Here is a 20,119-nt window from a genome sequence, read left to right as displayed (position 1 = left end):
ATCCAGGTAGGAGACAAAGGGCACTACCACAGAGGGAGGCCTGAGGGATTCCCTGTGCACCACGCTACTTAGCCATCAGCTGTCCCTTCAACCCCCGACAAGCCTACACTGAGACTCATCCGGAGACTCACCCCACTGCAAAAGTCAAGACACTAGTGAACTGCATGCTATCGGAGATGCAGACCCCACCAGACATCTCATCATGCATGCTGTCCCCTGGTGGAAAGATTAAGGCACCTGTAGCTTTGCTAGCAAGTGAAACCAAGAGGCATAGTGTTCCCCTGATTTGGCACTGGGAGGAAGAAACTCACCTACGACACATCAGAGGCAATCAATCAGGCAGACTGCACGAACGCACGAAAAGCCTACCCAGCCTGGACATAGGATGACTGCCCTGTGCTCCCTCTCAGGCGCTGCCCAAATGTGTGGACACTGTGCCCTCCTTACCTCTGACACTGTAGATGTGTTCTAACAGAGCTTACACTACTTTCCTCCTCATGATTAACACAGCTCCAGCATACTCTTATTCTCCACACCCTGACACCACAACATACCTAATCTAATGGTAGCTTTCTAACTCATTCTCCTGAGTTTGCAATAAGCTTGTCATTGCTCTTGTGACATTGCAAGTTTGTATGTCATTCCTTGCATAAAAATAATAAAAAAAAAAAACATAGTGCTATACAATTAAAACAAAATAAGGAAACTACAGCTTGAAATACACTCAGAGAATTAATGATTAATATACTGCCTCATGGTGTCTATAGTGTTCCTTTAAGTAATAATTTTTTATTACTGATAAAAAACAAAACAATAATTACTATTTATTTGAAAATTTAATTTGATGGAAAATCTGTACTTTAAAATATTTTTTTATGGTTTTCTCCAAGAAACAGGCTTATTAGATGCTATTAAAAATTACAGAATGCAGCGTTGATATGTCAGAAGATGAATCATCCTTTTGATCCTGTGAAAATGTTGTTTTATCTTTTCATTCTCCAAGGTACGTTCATCTTATCACATAAATGTTACCTCAAAGCATGTGACCTTTCTATCCTATTACTGACTATAGTTATTTTTTGAATAAAGACATTTTATAAAGATTGAGTTACTAGAAGCAATTAACCACGAGTCCTAGTAATGCAACACGTGAAAATAAAATTCACAACTTCATATAGGAATATTACATGCTAAAGAAAAATAAAATAGATTTGCTTGGATTTCAAATGTGTATTGTGTTTTTCATAATTTATTAGTATTTTGTGTATTATGTGTAGCACGTCCATGTCTTTCAAGTTTATATTGTTTACACATTTTCCCAGGAGTTTGTAAATTTTTTATTGAATATAAAGATCATGCTGTGGAAATAGTTTCATCAAGTAAATCTTGAGATAGTAAAAATTGTGTATGCAGAAAGATAAAACTTAAAAAAAAACTCTCAAAGGACACCAGCCACTGCAGCCTGCTCTTGTGGTTATGGTGCCAGCTGTGCCCTGGGGCTGTCCTACAGTAAGATAGCAAACCATTTTAGCACAGTTTCACAGCTTAAATGGATCCCATTGGGCAACGGTACTGCATCCACTCTATAGAACAAAGCAAGATCAAGTAGAACCAAGTTGATTGGCTGAGCGTGTCTGCCTGTGGCACTGGCTCCCAGTGGGGCTCAGGTACGTCAAGCCAAACTAAAATAGTTTGACATCTGAACATATGATGGTGTCAGGGCATTCCTGCACCACAATCACTACAGCAGTCTGTAGTGGATATAATGATTGGGTATTGTTATTTTAAACATATGACAAGTGTGAATTCATACAATATCTCAATGATACTATTATGTTTTTTTTTAGGATGGTTTCCCATCTCTTTCTGTGAAGCTTGGTCTTTCAGATTCCCGAAATCCATGAGCGTGTTGAAACATTCCAATGTAACAATTCCATGCAATTTCACATCTCCAGAAGGCTTCAGTGATGTCCATATCATTTGGTACATTTATAATACTTTTACATATTCACAAGTTTTCAATAGCAGAGATCCGTCTGCAGTGATACCTGAATACCAAGGCCGTACCTTTCTGGAGGGAAATGAAACAAAAAGCTGCTCATTACGGATTAACGATGTTACCAAAAATGAAAAATTCTATCCAGGAATAAATACAAATATAAACTCGTATGATCTCTGCAAACAGACTGTCAATGTTAAACTCAGAGGTAACTTACTTTATCACATACATAATGTCCGCAATCATACAGAGTCATGTTCTAAGCAAAGGATATCTGTCTACAAATCTTGTAGATGTTTCAGCTCCTGTAAAATTAAAGTAAATGGCAAGAATAATGTCATAATTTCTTCGAAGCACAACAAAAATAAAGAGGAATTGCTGATTTTGTAATGTGAGCTACGTCCACTATATGCCGATAGTACATCCCATGGAAAGGTTTGTGATTATCATTGAACCTCCCCCTTTTCTGCATCCTCTATCTGTTGTTGTCTCAAGCATTCCATTAGCAGTTCATCTGTGGAAGCCAGCTTCATGATGTGCTTCTGGATGCTTGTTGCTTCTTCTAGGACAATTACCTTTATACTCATCAGGCCCTGGCCTCCTTCCTTCTTCTTGCTGTAGTCTCTGGGTGTTGGATTTCAGATGGAATCCTCCATTCATAGTCAGTAGTTTCTAGTTCTACTGGTGTTTATCTCTACTCTTGGTCAGGTTATTATTCCAGGTGGGTACCTGTAGACAGATAGGGGGTATGTGTTGTTTGCATAGATCTTGTTCTTGCCGCTGAGCTTGGACATCAGGACTCTGTGAATGAAATTATATCTTTCGTTCTTCTTTGACTCTTCCTCATGCATGCCATTTTGCTTTCCTTTTTTAGTGATATATATATATATATTGTACTGAGAGAATGCCAATTTGACTTCCTATACAACTAAGAATGAAATTATGAAATTTCTAGTTTTATAAAATATATTCGATATTTGTGGGCCTTATGCCACATAATTGTAGTTGCTTCATATTTTCTTTAGTTTGTTTTAATTTATAAAAAAAAAGTGTTCCTTTGCAATATGCTTTTTATGATATGCTTATTGATATGTAGATATAAATATAGATTTTTAATTATTTAGTCATCAAATAATTGTATATTTTTAATGTGAGAGTATAGAACCCCCAATGATTATTAATGTATAAAAATCTAAAGAAGAACTAATGAAATTAGCATTCTGTCCGTCTTTCTCTGCACAATGTAAAGCGCTATATGGATATTTATGTTTATTGTCTTTTCTGCATCGGTGTACTCCACTTATACATAAACTTTAACATGTATTAGTACAGAAAAACACAGGAAGAGATGCATGTTCTGTGAGTAAGCCCAGCCTGGATTAACTGCAACAGAAACACAATTAAACCATTTTCAAGTTAGAGCCGATTATATCAGGTTGATTTATTCAGTATTAGAATAGAAACTGCAGGTTCCTTTTTTCCCTGTGCTACAAAGAATTGGCTCAGGGTGTGCTGCCAAGTGAGTTGAATTATGTACTTATTAGTATATTCCCTATGTTGTATCAGTTGGTTATAGTGTAAAACATTTATATGCTTTTTTTTCAGATTGGATATTTATATTCCCAGAATCCATTCAAGCATTGAGTGGTTCCTGTCTGGAGATTCCCTGCTCTTTCACTTACAAAGATGATGATGATGATTTTAATTTGATTTGGTTTATGTATCATTTTACATCATATCCTCAAATCTTCAATAAGAGAATGCCCTCTGCTGTGGAACCAAAATATAAAGGTCGGACCTCGATGGTGGGGAATGGAACAAACAGCTGCTCCTTGAGGATTGATAATGTGAAAAGTAGTGAATATTATTACCCTGGAATAGACACATATATAAATTCATATAAAGTCAACAATGGTAAAAGCATTAGGGTCAAAGTCTCAGGTAAATTCTTCCTTTTTATCAATAAATACATTTTGCAATACATTTTGAAGTATGTGATAAATGAAAGGGCATAAAAGAGCCCAACTTTGTTCTCAATTTAATTTTCTTTTCTTATAAAAACTCTACATATATAGATGCACAGAAATCATAAATTTAAATTATTGCTAGTGCAAAATATTAAAACTGATTTGTTGACCAAAAATACAATGATAATCACTTGTAGTTAATTAAAAAGGTATAGAGAAATTTGGGATATAAATTAACTCTTGAAAATGAGGGCAAAAACAAAACATTAGCACATCATAATCTCACTATAAAATGTGTAAGAGGAAGCAGTGAATAGTTTAGCAATGCACTCATAAAATGCTGAGAAGGTTCTCTCTGTACTGGCACAAGTGATCTAAACCGTGTATGAGACGTGGTTGGAGAATAACCAAATGGCAAGCTCTTACATGTTTGCCTGCTCTCATAAACAATATTTTCAACACAGAGGAACATTTCCCAAGTTAATTGTTTATCTAATTGAATGAATGAAATGTACAATGTTCTGGACGTTGAATCTTAAGGCAGCAGAAGAACACAAGATACAAAGCAATGCGGATACACATTTATGCTTAGTATGTAATTTGTACTAATTGTATCACATAAACAAAAACTGTTACGGGTAAAATCTGTGGACAGAACAAGTAGTAAGGTCTCTTTGTCTGAATTATGGACCTGTTCCTTCTCTTTTATCAGTATTGTCATTGAAGAGATCAATTCACAATGCATCTTGTCTTTTAATATGCTGTGACTTCCTCAAATATACGTCACCAGCATGATTTCACTGCAACATCACAGCGAAAAGCAGATCACACATGGAATTCTCACACACTATTCAAAAGATTTTTGTTTTAGCAGTGATAGCGGTGTCTTTAAGAATTATGTACTTAGACGGTTTTACCTTCTACCTGTAAGAATGTTTTCTACATAAGTTTAATTTTGTGATATATTAAACGATTACATTATCACTATTAGCACTGCAAGAAAAATGTGGTTCATTTGAATAGCTTCATCCGGAAAAAAAAGGAAGAAAAAATTGTGCGGTGATTTGAGATTCATCCATGGAATTTTTTTCATAAAAATTGCTTGGACAATCCAAACTTTCAGGAAAATTTAATAAATATAGTATGTAAATATAATGTATATTTTGTATTAAACTGATAGGCGCATATATTTGTTTCACAAAAGAGGGGAAAAAACGCCAACCAGCCCGGTCTTGGCACGGCTAGTGGTTCTAACCGTTTTCGTTGCAGTAAATTAAGCTTAAGAATTTGTGACAACTTTGTCAATACTTGGCCTTATAAGGTTGATAATTTGGTGTAAGGTTGTACTCATTGAAAGTTGATTTTTTATTTTTAGTTGTTGGCATTAACATCTCGCATTCCTTTAGGTGCCTTGGTCATACAAGTCAGTTGCTTTATAAGCACTACAATTTCCGTCATCTGCCTCTGTCATATTTTCACTGCTCATCTATAGTTTCTGGTAGGTATCCTTTTATTATTCGGGCCCATGATCTGGCCCACTCACATAATCTATACGCACAGATACTCATCACATAGTATCTATAGGTTGCAGCACGTATCTACACTTTCTTGTTCCTATATTTCTGCATAGAATCTCGTCCTGACTCATACTTTATCAGGTACGACTTCACAACCCCGTACCTTTTTCTATTTACAGAGTGGTACTGGCTTTTAGAGATTTAGGTTGTCCAACTAGGTTTCTGTTTTCCAGTCTTAATCCATAAGCTAGTGGTCCCGCGAGGCCAACACCCATCCTGATACTCAGAGGTATACATCCCTCGGCCCAAATCATAGTTAGTCACCTCACATTGTCGCATAGAGAGGGCTTCCCATGTCACTCCCATTCTATTTTATGCTATAGTTACCACCGAGAGGCCAATACCCTGCCACAACGTTTCGTGACCTCAAACTCCCCTCAGGCCAAAGCATAGTTAGAAATAAAGAAAGTGTGCAGGCACTCTTCCACCAAGTAGGTGCTGGATATCTGGATAGCCCACTCCTAATACCTCAAGATTGTATATACAAAAACATATGATAGCGCACTCTAATATATGGAGCAATTATATTAAGCAAATGCTTCAAAAATAGATTAATTTATTCAATATATTGAGATAATAAGTCTCTCAGAAAATAATTCCTATAATAAATAATATACATCCCATTCAACCATAACCACCGTAGTTTTGTAAGGTTAGTTAGCATAGTTAGTGCCTCTCATGCCGCTTGGCAACTAGTAGGGGCTCATCTGTCATGTTAAGATAGAATAATTCTTCACCACTTGGCCTCTAGCTAGCCAGCCAGGATCAGGTCACTTTGTCTTACTAATGGTAATTATGTTGCATATATATATTTTCAGTTATGTCTCAAGTTCCTGATGTTCCGTAGGAGCTGTCCCTTCCCAGCACCCCCGCTAGATCCGGTACCCCCGCCCAAGGAGCTGATGTGACTAGTCCATCTTCCCTGAGGTCATGGACTATCCCACGCCTCACAGCTTTACTATGGAGAAGATGCATTCCTTTCCCAGCTACTGCTAGGAAAGCGGAGTTGTATAGACTTTTAAATACTAATACCGACAACTCTGATACTGGGGAAGGGCCTAGTGGGTCTCAGATGCCAGCTCTTCATGCCATGATGATGTCTTTAATGTCATCCATTGGTACTATTAGTGACAGACTGGAGAAATTGGAAGCAGTGTGTTCTTCCCAGGTTCCTGCAGGCCCGGTTATTTCTAATGACGCAGGAATAGCTGTCATGCCCAGTAATACTCTTGCTTCAATTATAGTCCCTGAGAGTATCAACATTGCACATGGTCGCAGCCCATCTCAAAAAAGGACATTCTGAAAGGCAAGGACATTAACCTAGTCTAGCTTCTTATTGCCTGCCCGGATGTTCTTGAGTACAGGACATTTTGGTATGGGGACATTTCCATGGTGCTAAGGGCAAGAGATCCCCGGTTGAATAAGAAATTATCCATTCCTGAATTTGTATTGGGTTTCGGGATTTATAGGGATGTATATTGCTCGGTTTATCCTGAGAAAAGAGAGGAATTTGACGTTTATATGCACAAGCTGGTGGAACTGGGGCACAAATATGGTGGCAGAGCCTTTTATGATTACCACCGTTCCTTCTCTGCAAATGCAGATCAATTCTCTGGCTGCAGATCAATTACAGCATAAATTGGAGTAAGCTGGACACTGAGTTATTCTGCAGACATTTTGCAGGCCGCAGGACTCCGGCTTGTGCAGTTTGTGCATCTACGGCGCACAGTACAAAATTTGCCCTAATAAGGCAGACGTTGAGCAGGGCCACTCTGTCCCAAACTCGGCAAGACCTACCAGAATTCTGAAGGATAAGCTGGGTAGGGACATTGTCTTCCTGGGAAAATCACTAATTTGCAACAATTTTAATGCGGGCACTTGTGGTTTTAGTTCATGTAGGTTGTTACACGTGTGTTCTCATTGTTTCCGGGCTCATGCAAAATCCATGTGCCCGAATAAAGTTTTTCCTAAACCTTACCACACTTGCATCAACGTCACGTTATTGGCTGCCCTGTTAAAACACCACAACTCACAGAATTTGGTTACATTTATCATCGAAGGGCTGTCTAAGGGGTTCCACACGGGTTTAGTATACTTGCCATATGGGACACTGGAGTGCAACAATTTGCAAACCGATTTAACAGACCCAGAGTTAGTGTGTACTCTCATAAGGACTGGAGTAGATCAAGGGTTTTTGTTGGGGCCTTTTGTTTCCCCACCTTTCACATCTTGGAGAAATAACCCCATAGGGGTCGTTACGGGGAAAACTTCTCTTAAACCCAGACTAATCATAGACTTATCGGCACCACATTCCTTCACTATTCCCAGCCTTAATTCCCTCATACCTTCCTATGAATTTTCCTTACAATATGCCACTATCGACAATGCCATTTGGGCCATTTTGGTGGCTGGTAAAGATGTCGCGAACATAAAATTTTCCGTTCGCGAATGGCGAACACGAATTTCCGCAAATGTTCGCAACCGGGCGAACCACCATAGACTTCAATAGGCAGGTGAATTTTAAAACCCACAGGGACTCTTTCTGGCCACAATAGTGATGGAAAAGTTGTTTCAAGGGGATTAACACCTGGACTGTGGCATGCCGGAGGGGGATCCATGGCAAAACTCCAATGAAAAATTACATAGTTGATGCAGAGTCTGGTTTTAATCCATAAATGGCATAAATCACCTAACATTCCTAAATTGTTTGCAATAACATGCTTTAAAACATCAGGTATGATGTTGTATCGATCAGGTAGTGTAAGGGTTACGCCCCCTTCACAGTGACAGACCAAACTCCCCGTTTAACGCACCGCAAACAACCACAAACAGACCATTTGCACAACCGCAAACTCCCCATTTGCACAAGGTTGGATACCAAGCTAGTCATGTCCCGTTCCTTGTCCTCACTGATGTCATTGAAGGCTTTGCAGACCAGGTATCAGTGGTCAGATGGACCCTTGCCCCAACACTGTGTGCCAGACATGCCATTACTTCCTTTTGCACAATCGAGTACAGGTTGGGGATTGCCTTCTGTGCAAAGAAATTTCGGCCGGATACCTTCCACTGCGGTGTCCCAATAGCTACAAATTTTTGGAACACCTCAGACTCCACCAGCTTGTATGGTAAAAGCTGGCGGGCTAAGAGTTCAGACAAGCCAGCTGTCAGATGCCGGGCAAGGGGGTGACTTTGTCCCCCCCTCAAGGTGAGAGACGGAGAGGCGGATGGTTGAGAGGGGGCAAGGAGGACAGCAGTGGTTGACGTGGCTGAAGATGCTGGACCAGGAGGAGGATGGCGGCTTTGAGTTTGTGTGCTGCTTGTACTCATGTGTTGATCCCATAGGTGTTTGTGATGTGCGATCATGTGCCTTCGCAAAGCAGTTGTACCTAGGTGGGTGTTGGACTTCCCACAACTCAGTTTCTTTTGGCACAGGTTGCAAATGGCATCTCTGTTGTCAGAGGCAGACACACACAAAAAATGACACACTGCTGAGCTCTGCAATGATGGCATTCTGGTGGTGGCGTGCTGTCTGGCTGACCCCGGGTGCCGATGCATGCTGTCTGACTGTGCCACGAGCTCCTTGCGACAACCTCCCCATGCTTCCAACTCGTCTCCTCCTCCTCTCTGTCTCCCCATCTGAACTTTCCCCCTGTTCTTCTTCTCTTCTAGCGGGCACCCACGTGACATCCACGGACGCATCGTCATCATCAACCGCTTCACTTGTATCTGATAACTCAGCAAAGGAAGCAGCAGCTGGTACAACATCATCATCACACCATACGTCCATGTGTGTAATGCTGCCTGACTGAGACATATCCTTGTTATCTACATCCTCTGGCAATAATGGTTGCGCATCACTCATTTCTTCCAACTGATGTGTATATAACTCCTCTGACAGATCAAGTGAAGCGGCTGTGGTGCTAGTGTTGGTGGGGGCGGCAGACGGGCGAGTGGTAACTTGAGAGGTGCCCGAAGCTAAGCTGGAGGAGGATGGTGTGTCAAGGTTCCGAGCGGAAGCTGTAGAAGATTGGGTGTCCTGTGTTTGCCAGTCAACTATGACCTCAGAACTTTTCTAGTTCAGGGTACGTGGCCTCTGAACACTGGGCATTATTCTAGGGCCAAAGGGAATCACAGCACCACGACGGCTCCTGCGGGGTGGCCTGCCTCTGCCTGTCAATTTTTTTTCGATTAGTGGTACTATGCGTGCAAGCTACTGTGACAACAGATATAAGTGGCACTGTGCACTAGCAGATGTTGGCAGAGTAGACGCTGTAGGCCTGACACACATGCTTGCAGACAACTAAATGCTATTCAATCTATTACAGTCAAAATTTTATTTTTTTTTAAATGTACACTACTGTTACACCAGATATGAGTTGCACTGGTGTGACACTGTGCCCTGGCAGGCCCTGAAACGCACACGTGTGAAGGAAACTGACTGCTATTATATTACAGTCAAAAAGTTTGGGTTTTTTTTAAATGCAAGCTATTGTGACACCAGATATGAGTGGTGGCACTGGGCATGTGGGCACAGTATACGCTGTGAGCCTGACACACACACTGGCAGGCAGGCAACTGCAATTAGATTACACAGAAAAAAAAAAAGCAGACTGATGTTCTAGCCCTAAAAAGGGCTTTTTGGGGTGCTGTCCTTACAGCAGAGATCAGATGAGTCCTTCATGACTGTAGTGGACACTGAATACACTAGCCTAGCTATCGATTTCCCTATTAAATCAGCAGCAGCTACACTGTCCCTCCTCTCCCTAAGAATGCAGCTTCCGGGGGGCGGGGCCTAGCTGTCATGGAGAAAAGACGCACTTCGTGTGAGCTCCCTCAATATCTCACTTTAAGCAGTTATCAACAAGCAAATTTCACCCCAGAAGGGGATGACCCAGCAATGTTGCTCCTACCTGACCGACCCGACATGCTTAATAGCGGTCAGCAACTCGACAGGGTCTTACTTAGCTCCGCGTGGCAAGTGTGGCCTGGTGCTCACCGGGCGGGAGAGGCGGACGATCTCCCGATCCTGGGATGCCCAGGAGCAGCTACTTCCCGGCAGGAGCTCCGTTACCCCCCCCCCCACCCTCGGACCGGTGGGGGTTATCCCGGTCCACCCCTGAGAGGCTGTCTGGCGCTAATGGACACACAGAGCACAGCCTGCGACTCTCCTAATATGGCGGCAGCCGCGTGTCCTCCTGGTACCAGCAAAGCATGGCAGGATATTGAGTCTAAGCTGGACAGACTGTTTAATCAATTTTGGAAGCAAATAAGAAGCAGATAGCCCCAACAAGCTCCAACACAGCCCCAACAAGCTCCACCACAGCTAAGCGAAGCAGTCCCCATTAAAATCCACCAACGCAAAAGGCGTCGAAGACGGGACCGGAGGAACAAACAGAAATGCAGAGCCTGCCCCACGTCAAGCACTCGCCTCCACCTTAAGCCACCACAATCCTGCACCGGACGTGAAGCACCACCGGGACAGATCCGACCACCCGACAAAACAAGCTTCCACCACCTCATGCCGCAAACCCGGCACTCAGTCAGAGACTTGCCTTTGTTGTTCCAGGTATCAGGGACTCCCAGGGTCTGCACCTGGCGCCCAGAAGGGATCGGATGAGCACAAGCAGTAAACAGCAGCCTGCCAAGCATGTCCCACCCTAGCTGATCCTCCACACCATGCCTTTGATCACATGAACTGCTCTCTGCACATTAACTAATCGTAAAGTAGCAAGCGTTTAAACATGTCATTATTTCACCTCCTAAAGAGTTTATTGTCGTAGTTCCTTACATGTCTTTACCTTAACCGTTCATGTATTATGTTATCCACTAGTCTCATCTCATGGGGAGACTCACACTTGATTTATAACTAGTGGTGGAGCTGCTGATATAAATACACAGTTGATAACGTGCAAGCTACACCCTAAACATGACAGCCATCTTTCACAACAATGTACTGTTATATACTCATACACTCAGTGCAACTAGCCATGATATACGCACGTTCAGCCTAGCATGCTCAATATAACACACTTCTGTCTAAAAAAAAAAAAAAGAATGCAGCTTCTGAATGAATCTAAAATGGATGCTGTCCAGGAGGTGGGAGGGTCTGGGAGGGAGGGTCTGCTGCTGATTGGCTGGAATGTGTCTGCTGACTGTGAGGTACAGGGTCAAAGTTTACTCAATGATGGCGAATAGGGGGCGGACCGAACATTGAATATGTTCGCCATCCATGGCGAACGCGAACAAGCTATGTTCGCCAGGAACTATTCGCCAGCGAACTATTCGGGACATCTCCAGTGGCTGGTACATGAGCTTGGCTCAGTAAAATGGACATTGTCAATGCTTTTAAATTGCTTCCCATTCACCCTTCACTGTGGCATCTGCACGGCATTAAGTGGCAAGGGCTTTATTATTTTTTCTCACGTCTCACTTTCGGTTCCAAGCACTCCCCCTAGCAGCCTTAAACCCATGTTGGCTCTTTTTGAGTCCCTGGCTATACCAGTCTCCCCTCAAAATACATTAGGTCCTGATATGATCATGCAGTTTTTGGGGATTCAACTGGACTCGATTCACATGCAAACTAGCCTTCCTCAGGATAGCATTGAGCACTACTTGCAACTAGGTTCTTGCAACCGCAAGGAACTTCAATCGATGCTAGGGTCGCTCAATTTTGCCATGAGAATCATCCCACAGGGTAGATCCTTAATTTCCCGTTTACTCTCTTTATTCCCACAACTCACTTCAGACAAAGTTGTGGTAACCTTTGACTTTCTCATGTGGCGCTTTTTCCTCACATCTTGGAATGGGCGAGCCATGTTTATTCCCCCCTCTTTGACATTTCACCCACCCTGTGGACAGATGCTGCGGCAAACACTGGTTTTGCAGCCATCTGGGGAAATCAATGGCTTTGGGGTTCATGGCCTAGAGACGTTAAGTCCCTGCCTAGCTTCTCCTCTACTTCGGCCTTGTTTAAATTATATTCTATTGTGGCAGCTGCCATTGCCTGGGGACCAAAATGGTCCGGTAACTCTGTCAGATTTTATTCGGACAACCTAGCCAATTGCCACATTGTGAATAAAGGCCGATCATCATCTTTGGTCATCATGAGAATATTGAGAAAACTCACATGGGTAGCGGCCACTTGACAATTTTTTATCACATGTATTCACGTTCCTGGTATCACAAACATTTCAGCTGATCACTTGTCTCAGTTTCGTTTTCAGGCTTTCTTCCAGACTCTGCCCACCAGGCTGGCTACCCTTGCCCCGCCATTCCAAGACATGCTCATGGATTAAATGTCTTATTTACCCATGCACGACACATTTCTCACCTTGCACTTTCGGTCAACACTAGGAAAACATACGATAGGGCTTTTTACATCTTCACTAAGTTTATACGTGAGTTTTAAGTTCAGGACATGTTTGCTTTGGAATCTATCCTGCTTCTACGACACCCCAACAACATAGGATTCCTTTCATCATGTCAGAGGTTCAGCTCCTTTTGAACACATGACCAATATGGTAATAAAAACTGCCATCTACCTAGTGTTCTATGGGTTTTTACGTCCAAAAGAATTTACCGCTAGAAATATAACAGCCACAGAATGTATGTAAACTGCTGATATCCACAGAACCTTAGATCATTATTTTCTATCACTTCATCATTCTAAAACTAGCCCTATAGGACATATGGTCAATATACCTCTGTTCCCTACTCACAATGAATGGTGCTCTGTAAAAGTTCTGGACACTTATATTAAAACTTTGCAAAAACAACCACACCAACCATTATTAGAACTTCACGGATCCATCCTTACCTAAATTCATGCTTTATGTTCGCTTACTGTTAACTAGGCTCGGCCTAAATGCAAATTTTTTCTCAGGACATTCCTTCGGCATAAGTGCAGCACCGGCACACCACAACCGACTGGTGTCATTCAAAATATGTTTATTGGTTATAATTATGCTATGTTATCTTATCACCACAGCAATTTTGCCCCAACTACAAAAATATATTTACACACTAGGGTGCCGGTATTTTTTTGATATTTCTATATTGTTTAGACTTGGCACCAGGTATTTTTTTTTATATATTTTTTTAGTAGGAGTGCAAGAGGCTGATTTGTTTGGTATATATATATATATATAAATACACTTATTTGTATTTTTATACTTTGATTAAATTATTGGCTCTGCCAGTGTAAAAAAAAATAATTATACAGTAAGCTTACTCACATGCAGACAAGGATAATCTCACGGACACAAGCACACAAGCACATTGATACACAGGCTCACTAACAAACAATCTCATTGTTACACATAAGCTCATTGACATAAAAACACAAGCTCACTGATACACACAAATAGGCTTACTGACAATCTCACTGACACACACAGACAAGCGTACTGGTACACACACACAAACGTAGTACAAACTCTGACACTCACACAAGGTTACTACAGACAAACTCATTAGTATACAAACACAAACATTCTACAGACAAGCTCACTGACACTCGCATGCTCACTATAGACAAGTTTACTGTCACACACATGTTTCTTATAGACAAGCTCACTGACACACACATGATCACTACAGACAAGCTCACTGACACACATGCTCACTACAAACTCACTGACACACGTACATGCTCACTATAGAAAAGCTCGCTGACACAAATGCTCACTGCAGACAAACTTACTGACACATATACATGCTCATTACAGAAAAGCTAGCTGACACACACAAGCTTGCTTACACTTAAGCTCACTGACACACACATGCTCCCTACAGAAAAGCTCACTGACACACACACACACACACACACACATGCTCACTGCAGAAAAGCTCACTGACACACATGCTCATTGCAGACAAATGCATCAACACACACAAGCTCACTACAGACAAGCTCACTGACACACACACAAGCTGATCAACACACATACACATGCTCACTACAGACAAGCTCACTGACGCACACAAGCTCCCTACAGACAAAATCACCAACACACACACATGATCACTACAGACACACTCACTGACATACACACAAGCTAACAACAGACAAGCAGTCCTGCGGATGCCCATGTATAGTAGGCAAGACTTGCCTATCAGAGCACTGTGATTAGTTGACATCTTAGCTAACTAATCACAGTGCCCAGAATTAGAATTTAAGGCAAAGTACATGTTCATTAGGTTTATCTTAAATATTTTCACTTTCAGTGAAAGGGGAATCACTGATCTTCTATTTTTATGATCTGAGCCAATCCGAAGCTTTCCCATCGCAAAGTATCGGGAGGCTTTTGCCCATGTTAAGCAAAGCACCGCACAGCACCAATCAGGACATCCTTGTAGAGATGCATTGAATCCATGTTCAGCTCTGGACTAGGAAGCACCTCTAGTGGCCTTTTGAGTGACTGCTGCTAAGGATGTTATGAGGCAGCAATGTAAACACTGCCATTTCTGTTAAAAGGCAGTGTTTACAATGCTTAGTCTGCTCTAGATAGCAGAACCACTACATTAAAGTTACACCATATAAACATGAATACAAAAGTGTAAAATAGTTTAAAAAAATTATTTAGGATGCCACCACCCCTTACCTTGTTAAAAAAAAAAAAGCTGTAAAACACTCCTTTACTCCAGCTCTGTGCAGGTTTGCTGGTGCTGGCTCCACCCTTGCCCTATGGGAAAGCATTAGATTGGCTGAGATTGTCAATTCTGATTATCTAAGACAAGGAGTGAAGCCAAATGCCTCACTGGCCAATAAACATCTCCCTATCAATGCATCTCTTTGAGGAATGTTCTCTGAAAAAGACTGTGTTTACATGAAAATGCCTTCAGGCACAGGATATACTCAACAGAACAACTATATTAAGCTGTATTTTTTCTGGTAACTATTGTCCCCTTTAATATGAGAATGGGTGAGAGCAGTGCATTGTGGTCCATTGTGTTATGTAATAGGAAATCTTTGTTTTTAAGCAATATAGACAGGCAATGACATATTTTTAGATTTTAGAAAAGGTCCATCATTAAATGTTAGGTAGGCATTTCTGCTACTGAGATAGCAGATGCTCCTGAGATGTGCATTAATGTGACAGCAGTGGTAAGGCTGTTTAATTCCAGCACAAACCTTCAGTGGGTAACTCAAACTCATTACAAGGAGATAAAATTGGGCAAATTTTTTAAATAGGGGAGTAAGACTTGGATATAGGCTGAGGAGAGAACAGTGGCTGGATAGAAGATGGTAAGAGATTATAGGATGAATGGGAATAAAGATATTTGGTGTGAGAAGTTTAGTGTGATAGAGGTGGCTTGAGATAGGGCAGTGAATGGGGTAAGGAAAGATGAGGCTAAAAATAAGTGGCCTGGGCCCTGTGATCTATTACGCAGCACTGCACATAGCTTTAGTATTGACAAAGGGACTGTGGTAACTGAACCCCTGCAGAACTAAACACGTCTGTCATACCTCCAGCCGGCCCACAAAGTTAAAGCTTCTCTGCATTTGGTTGACATTGAATGTTCACACGGCGACTCCCTGCATTCAGCCAATGCTGAAAGCTCACACACCAGACATTTTCCCATGCACACGAGGAGGCGTGTGCACTGACTGCAGACTTGACATCAATGCTGATGTGGAATGCTGCTATTCCACTGTTTTTATGCCATAACTGAAGCCTAAACTGATGTGGGCACAAACCTCACTAATTATATCTACAATTTGTCCATTATTTTTCCCAGCCATTCAATACCTACCTGAGGCTATACCAGCCTTCCTCGGACCCACTTCCTTCCCTTGTTGTGGTCTCAGTAGAACAAGACAGAGTGAGTTCTAGTGTTTAGTTTGTTTTCTAGTTCTGACTTGGCTCTGTATATTGACTATTTTATCTCTGGAATACTTGACCCCAGCTCAGTATCTTAGTAAACTCTCCAATCCTCGTTCTTGGCCTATTTCCCTTTATACTTGTTTCCTCTTTGGGATATATTTTTTCCTTCTTATATTAAGCTCAGCCACTCTAAGGTCTCGTAATATGTACTGTCTTAGTATAGGATACTGTCGACAATTTGATTGCGTGTTGGAGGTATCTCAACAAAGTGTTCGTTAAGTTATGTTATATGTTAGCCGATCTCCGGTCTGATTAATATAGTGATGAACCAATGTGCATGTTCTTTGACTGCCCACCTTAGGAATGAATAGAACCCACTCACATGTGCACATGCCAGCATTCTCTTCCATTCCAATTAATTCAATCAGTCAGGTGTACAGAGAATGCATATATGGTTCCTTTACAAACATATGGAAGAAGTAAAGCACCTGAAAAGTGTTTCATAATAACAAATAGGAGATCAGCAATTATCTGACATGTTCGCTATTACTCATTGAGGAGGGTATCATTGGAGGAAAATGCAGGACTTTTATGCAACCAGATGTCATAGGTAAGTATATTTTTAATAAAACATGATTAATGTAGTATATTTATTTGAATTTAAAATATGTATCCACATATATATATATATATAATAAGTAATGTTTTAAATATTCCTTGCAGATTCGTTTTTTATGCCAGCAATAAAAGGAGCAGATGGCATACAAGAAGGGAAGACGATCAGTATATCCTGTTCTGTAAAACATACCTGTGCTTCCAGCCCACCGTCTCTAGAATGGAACAAGGCTGGACATCCTATCAGTGTGCAGTATGAAGACATCTCAGGAGGCTATTGGCGAGTTCAATCAGAAATCAGATATTCTCCTTCCTATCAGGATCTTAACACAAGCCTGGGATGCACTGCTACATTCCAAAATGGGAAAAGGTTTTACCAATACACCATATTAAATATCAAATGTAAGTGATTGCTCTATTTGTTTTGATTTTTATGTAATTTTACCATAAAAATATAACACATGCCACTTTAATATTAATGTCATATTAATTACTATATATTGCCAAGGAGCTCACATTATGTATTGCTAATAGTGATGTCCCGAACGGTTCGCTGGCGAATAGTTCCTGGCGAACATAGCGTACATATGCAATGTTCGGTCCGCCCCCTATTTTTTTTGTTGTTGTAGTCTTTCAGCCAAATTGACTAATACTAAGTAAAAATTACTTAGTATTAGTAAATTGTGCCCCTATTCACAATACCGCGAGTAGGGGAATGTCTATGAAACAATGCTCACTGTTAAAAAAAAAAAAGGGCCCCCCTCCCTGAGCGGGTGGGGGCCCTAAAGTAAAAAAAGGGGGAGGACTTACTGTCCTCCCCCCTGGCCCCCACCCCTGAGCGGTGGGTGGAGGCCCTAAATACCAATAAGGGGGGGGGACCTATTGTCCTCCCCCCTGCCCCCACCCCTGAGCGGCGGGTGGGGGCCCTAAATACCAATGGGGGACCTATTGTCCTCCCACTGGCCCCCAACCCTGAGCCACAGGTGGGGGCCCTAAATACCAATAGGGTGGGGGCCCTAAATACCAATGGGGGGAAGACCTATTGTCCTCCCCCTGGCCCCCACCCCTGAGCGGCGGTTGGGGGCCCTAAATACCAATGGGGGGACCTATTGTTCTCCCCCTGGCCCCCACCCCTGAGTGGCGGGTGGGGGCCCTAAATACCAATAGGGGGGACCTATTGTCTACCCTCCGGCCCCCACCCCGGAGTGGGGGCCAGTGGGGGAAGGACAATAGGTCCCCCCCATTGGTATTTAGGGCCCCCACCCGCCGCTCATGGGTGGGGGCCGGGAAAGAGGACATTAGGTCCCCCCCCTGTTGGTATTTAGGGCCCCCACCCGCCGCTCATGGGTGGGGACCGGGGGGAGGACAATAGGTCCCCCATTGGTATTTAGGGCCGCCACCCGCCGCTCATGGGTGGGGGCTGGGAGGGAGGACAATAGGTCCCCCCATTGGTATTTAGGGCCCCCACCTGCCGCTCATGGGTGGGGGCCAGGGGGGAGGACAATAGGTCCCCCCTATTGGTATTTAGGGCCCCCACCCGCCGCTCATGGGTGGGGGCTGGGGGGAGGACATTAGGTCCCCCCTATTGGTATTTAGGACCCCCACCCGCCGCTCAGGGGTGGTGGCCAGGGGGGAGGACATTAGGTCCCCCCCCTTATTCTTGTTTAGGGCCCCCACCCACCGCTCAGGTGGGTGGGGGCCCATCACTATAGTGGCCAGAAAGAGTCCCTGTGGGTTTTAAAATTCCTGCCTATTGAAGTCTATGGCGGTTTCCTGGGTTCGCCCGTTCGCGAACATTTGCGGAAGTTCGTGTTCACCATTCGCGAATGGTAAATTTCATGTTCGCGACATCACTAATTGCTAAATGTAACTACTATCTATTCAGTCAGTAACTTTTACATTTATAAACTTTGTATTTGACTTTATTGAGTAAAAGTCATGCCAGGGTCATGCTTAATAAATTTGAGAAATAACTTTTCCACAACTATCCCAGAGTTCCCAGATTGACATGCAAATGAGCACAGACATGAATCATGTTTTAGACTTCATCCTGCATTTAAGCAGGTACCCTTAGCAATGGATGCTGTTTTAAACAAAAGTATAAAAAAACAAAAAAAACTTATAGCATGGATTATGATCTGAAAGGATCAGTGACCAGAAACCAAACAAAAGATAAAAGATTCATAAATACTATCTACCAGCGACACATATTATGATGAACATAGCTGAATTTTAGGGTTGGTCAACACAAGGCAGGACACTAATTACACGTAAAATAAAAAATTAAATTGGGAATCAGACCCTGCATTAATTATTAGTTATGCTGCTTCAAATACGTACATTTTTCTTTTAAAATGCACAGTATAGGTATAGCATGCACAATGATACAGTTTTGTATCTTAAAGGGAAACTATAGTCACCCAGACCGCTTCAGCTCAATGAAGTGGTCTGGGTGCCAGGTCCCTCAGGTTTTAACCCTTCAGAGGCAAACATAGCAGTTTCAGAGAAACTGCTATGTTTACATTTGGGGCTAAGCCAGCCTCTAGTGGCTGTCTTCCGGACAGCCACTAGAGGTGCATCTGCAACGCTGGAGGCATATTATGCCTCCATCGCGCAAAGCGTCCATAGGAAAGCATTGAGAAATGCTTTCCTATGGACACTTTGAATGCGTGCGCGGCACTTGCCGCGCATGCGCATTCGGCTCTGCTGACGTCGGACGGGGGAGCTGACGTCGGCGGGGAGGAGAGGTCACCAGCGCTGAGGGAGCCCGGTGCTGGAATAAGGTAAGCTGCTGAATGGGTTTTAACCCCTTCAGCCCAGCGGGAGGGGACCCTGAGGGTGGGGGCACCCTCAGGGCACCATAGTGTCAGGGAAACCGCTTTGTTTTCCTGACACTATAGTGATCCTTTAAAACTAAAATCATAAACAACTTCAGGGACTTATTCACACAATTTGACCTTACTATGACAACTCCAAGACTTTTTTTTAACATTTCCCATAGTAAGTGGACTCTACTCTAATTCTGAGTGATCACAGAGTACTCCTTTAAAAAAAGGAAATCAACCATAATCTTCCTTAGTGGAACTCAAGATCAAGGTAATAATTTGTTAATTAATTTATTTATTGTAAATCAGT

At 42.4% G+C, this 20,119-nt stretch overlaps 1 protein-coding gene across 1 annotated transcript in view; it reads left to right on the top strand.

Annotated features, from left to right (window-relative positions):
• Window positions 1–909: 909 nt before the first annotated feature.
• The window catches only part of LOC134576736 (B-cell receptor CD22-like), a 42,503-nt gene continuing 23,293 nt past the window's right edge, over window positions 910–20,119 (top strand). Inside the window, exons 1-4 of the mRNA XM_063435451.1 lie at window positions 910–1,003; window positions 1,848–2,207; window positions 3,605–3,940; window positions 17,093–17,386. Coding sequence (XP_063291521.1) covers window positions 949–1,003; window positions 1,848–2,207; window positions 3,605–3,940; window positions 17,093–17,386 — 1,045 coding nt within the window. The 5' untranslated portion in view covers window positions 910–948. The remainder of the gene's footprint in view (window positions 1,004–1,847; window positions 2,208–3,604; window positions 3,941–17,092; window positions 17,387–20,119) is intronic.

The sequence above is a fragment of the Pelobates fuscus genome, chromosome 11, assembly GCF_036172605.1.
Source record: "Pelobates fuscus isolate aPelFus1 chromosome 11, aPelFus1.pri, whole genome shotgun sequence".
NCBI lineage: Eukaryota > Metazoa > Chordata > Amphibia > Anura > Pelobatidae > Pelobates > Pelobates fuscus.
This window is presented reverse-complemented; position numbering and strand designations above follow the sequence as displayed.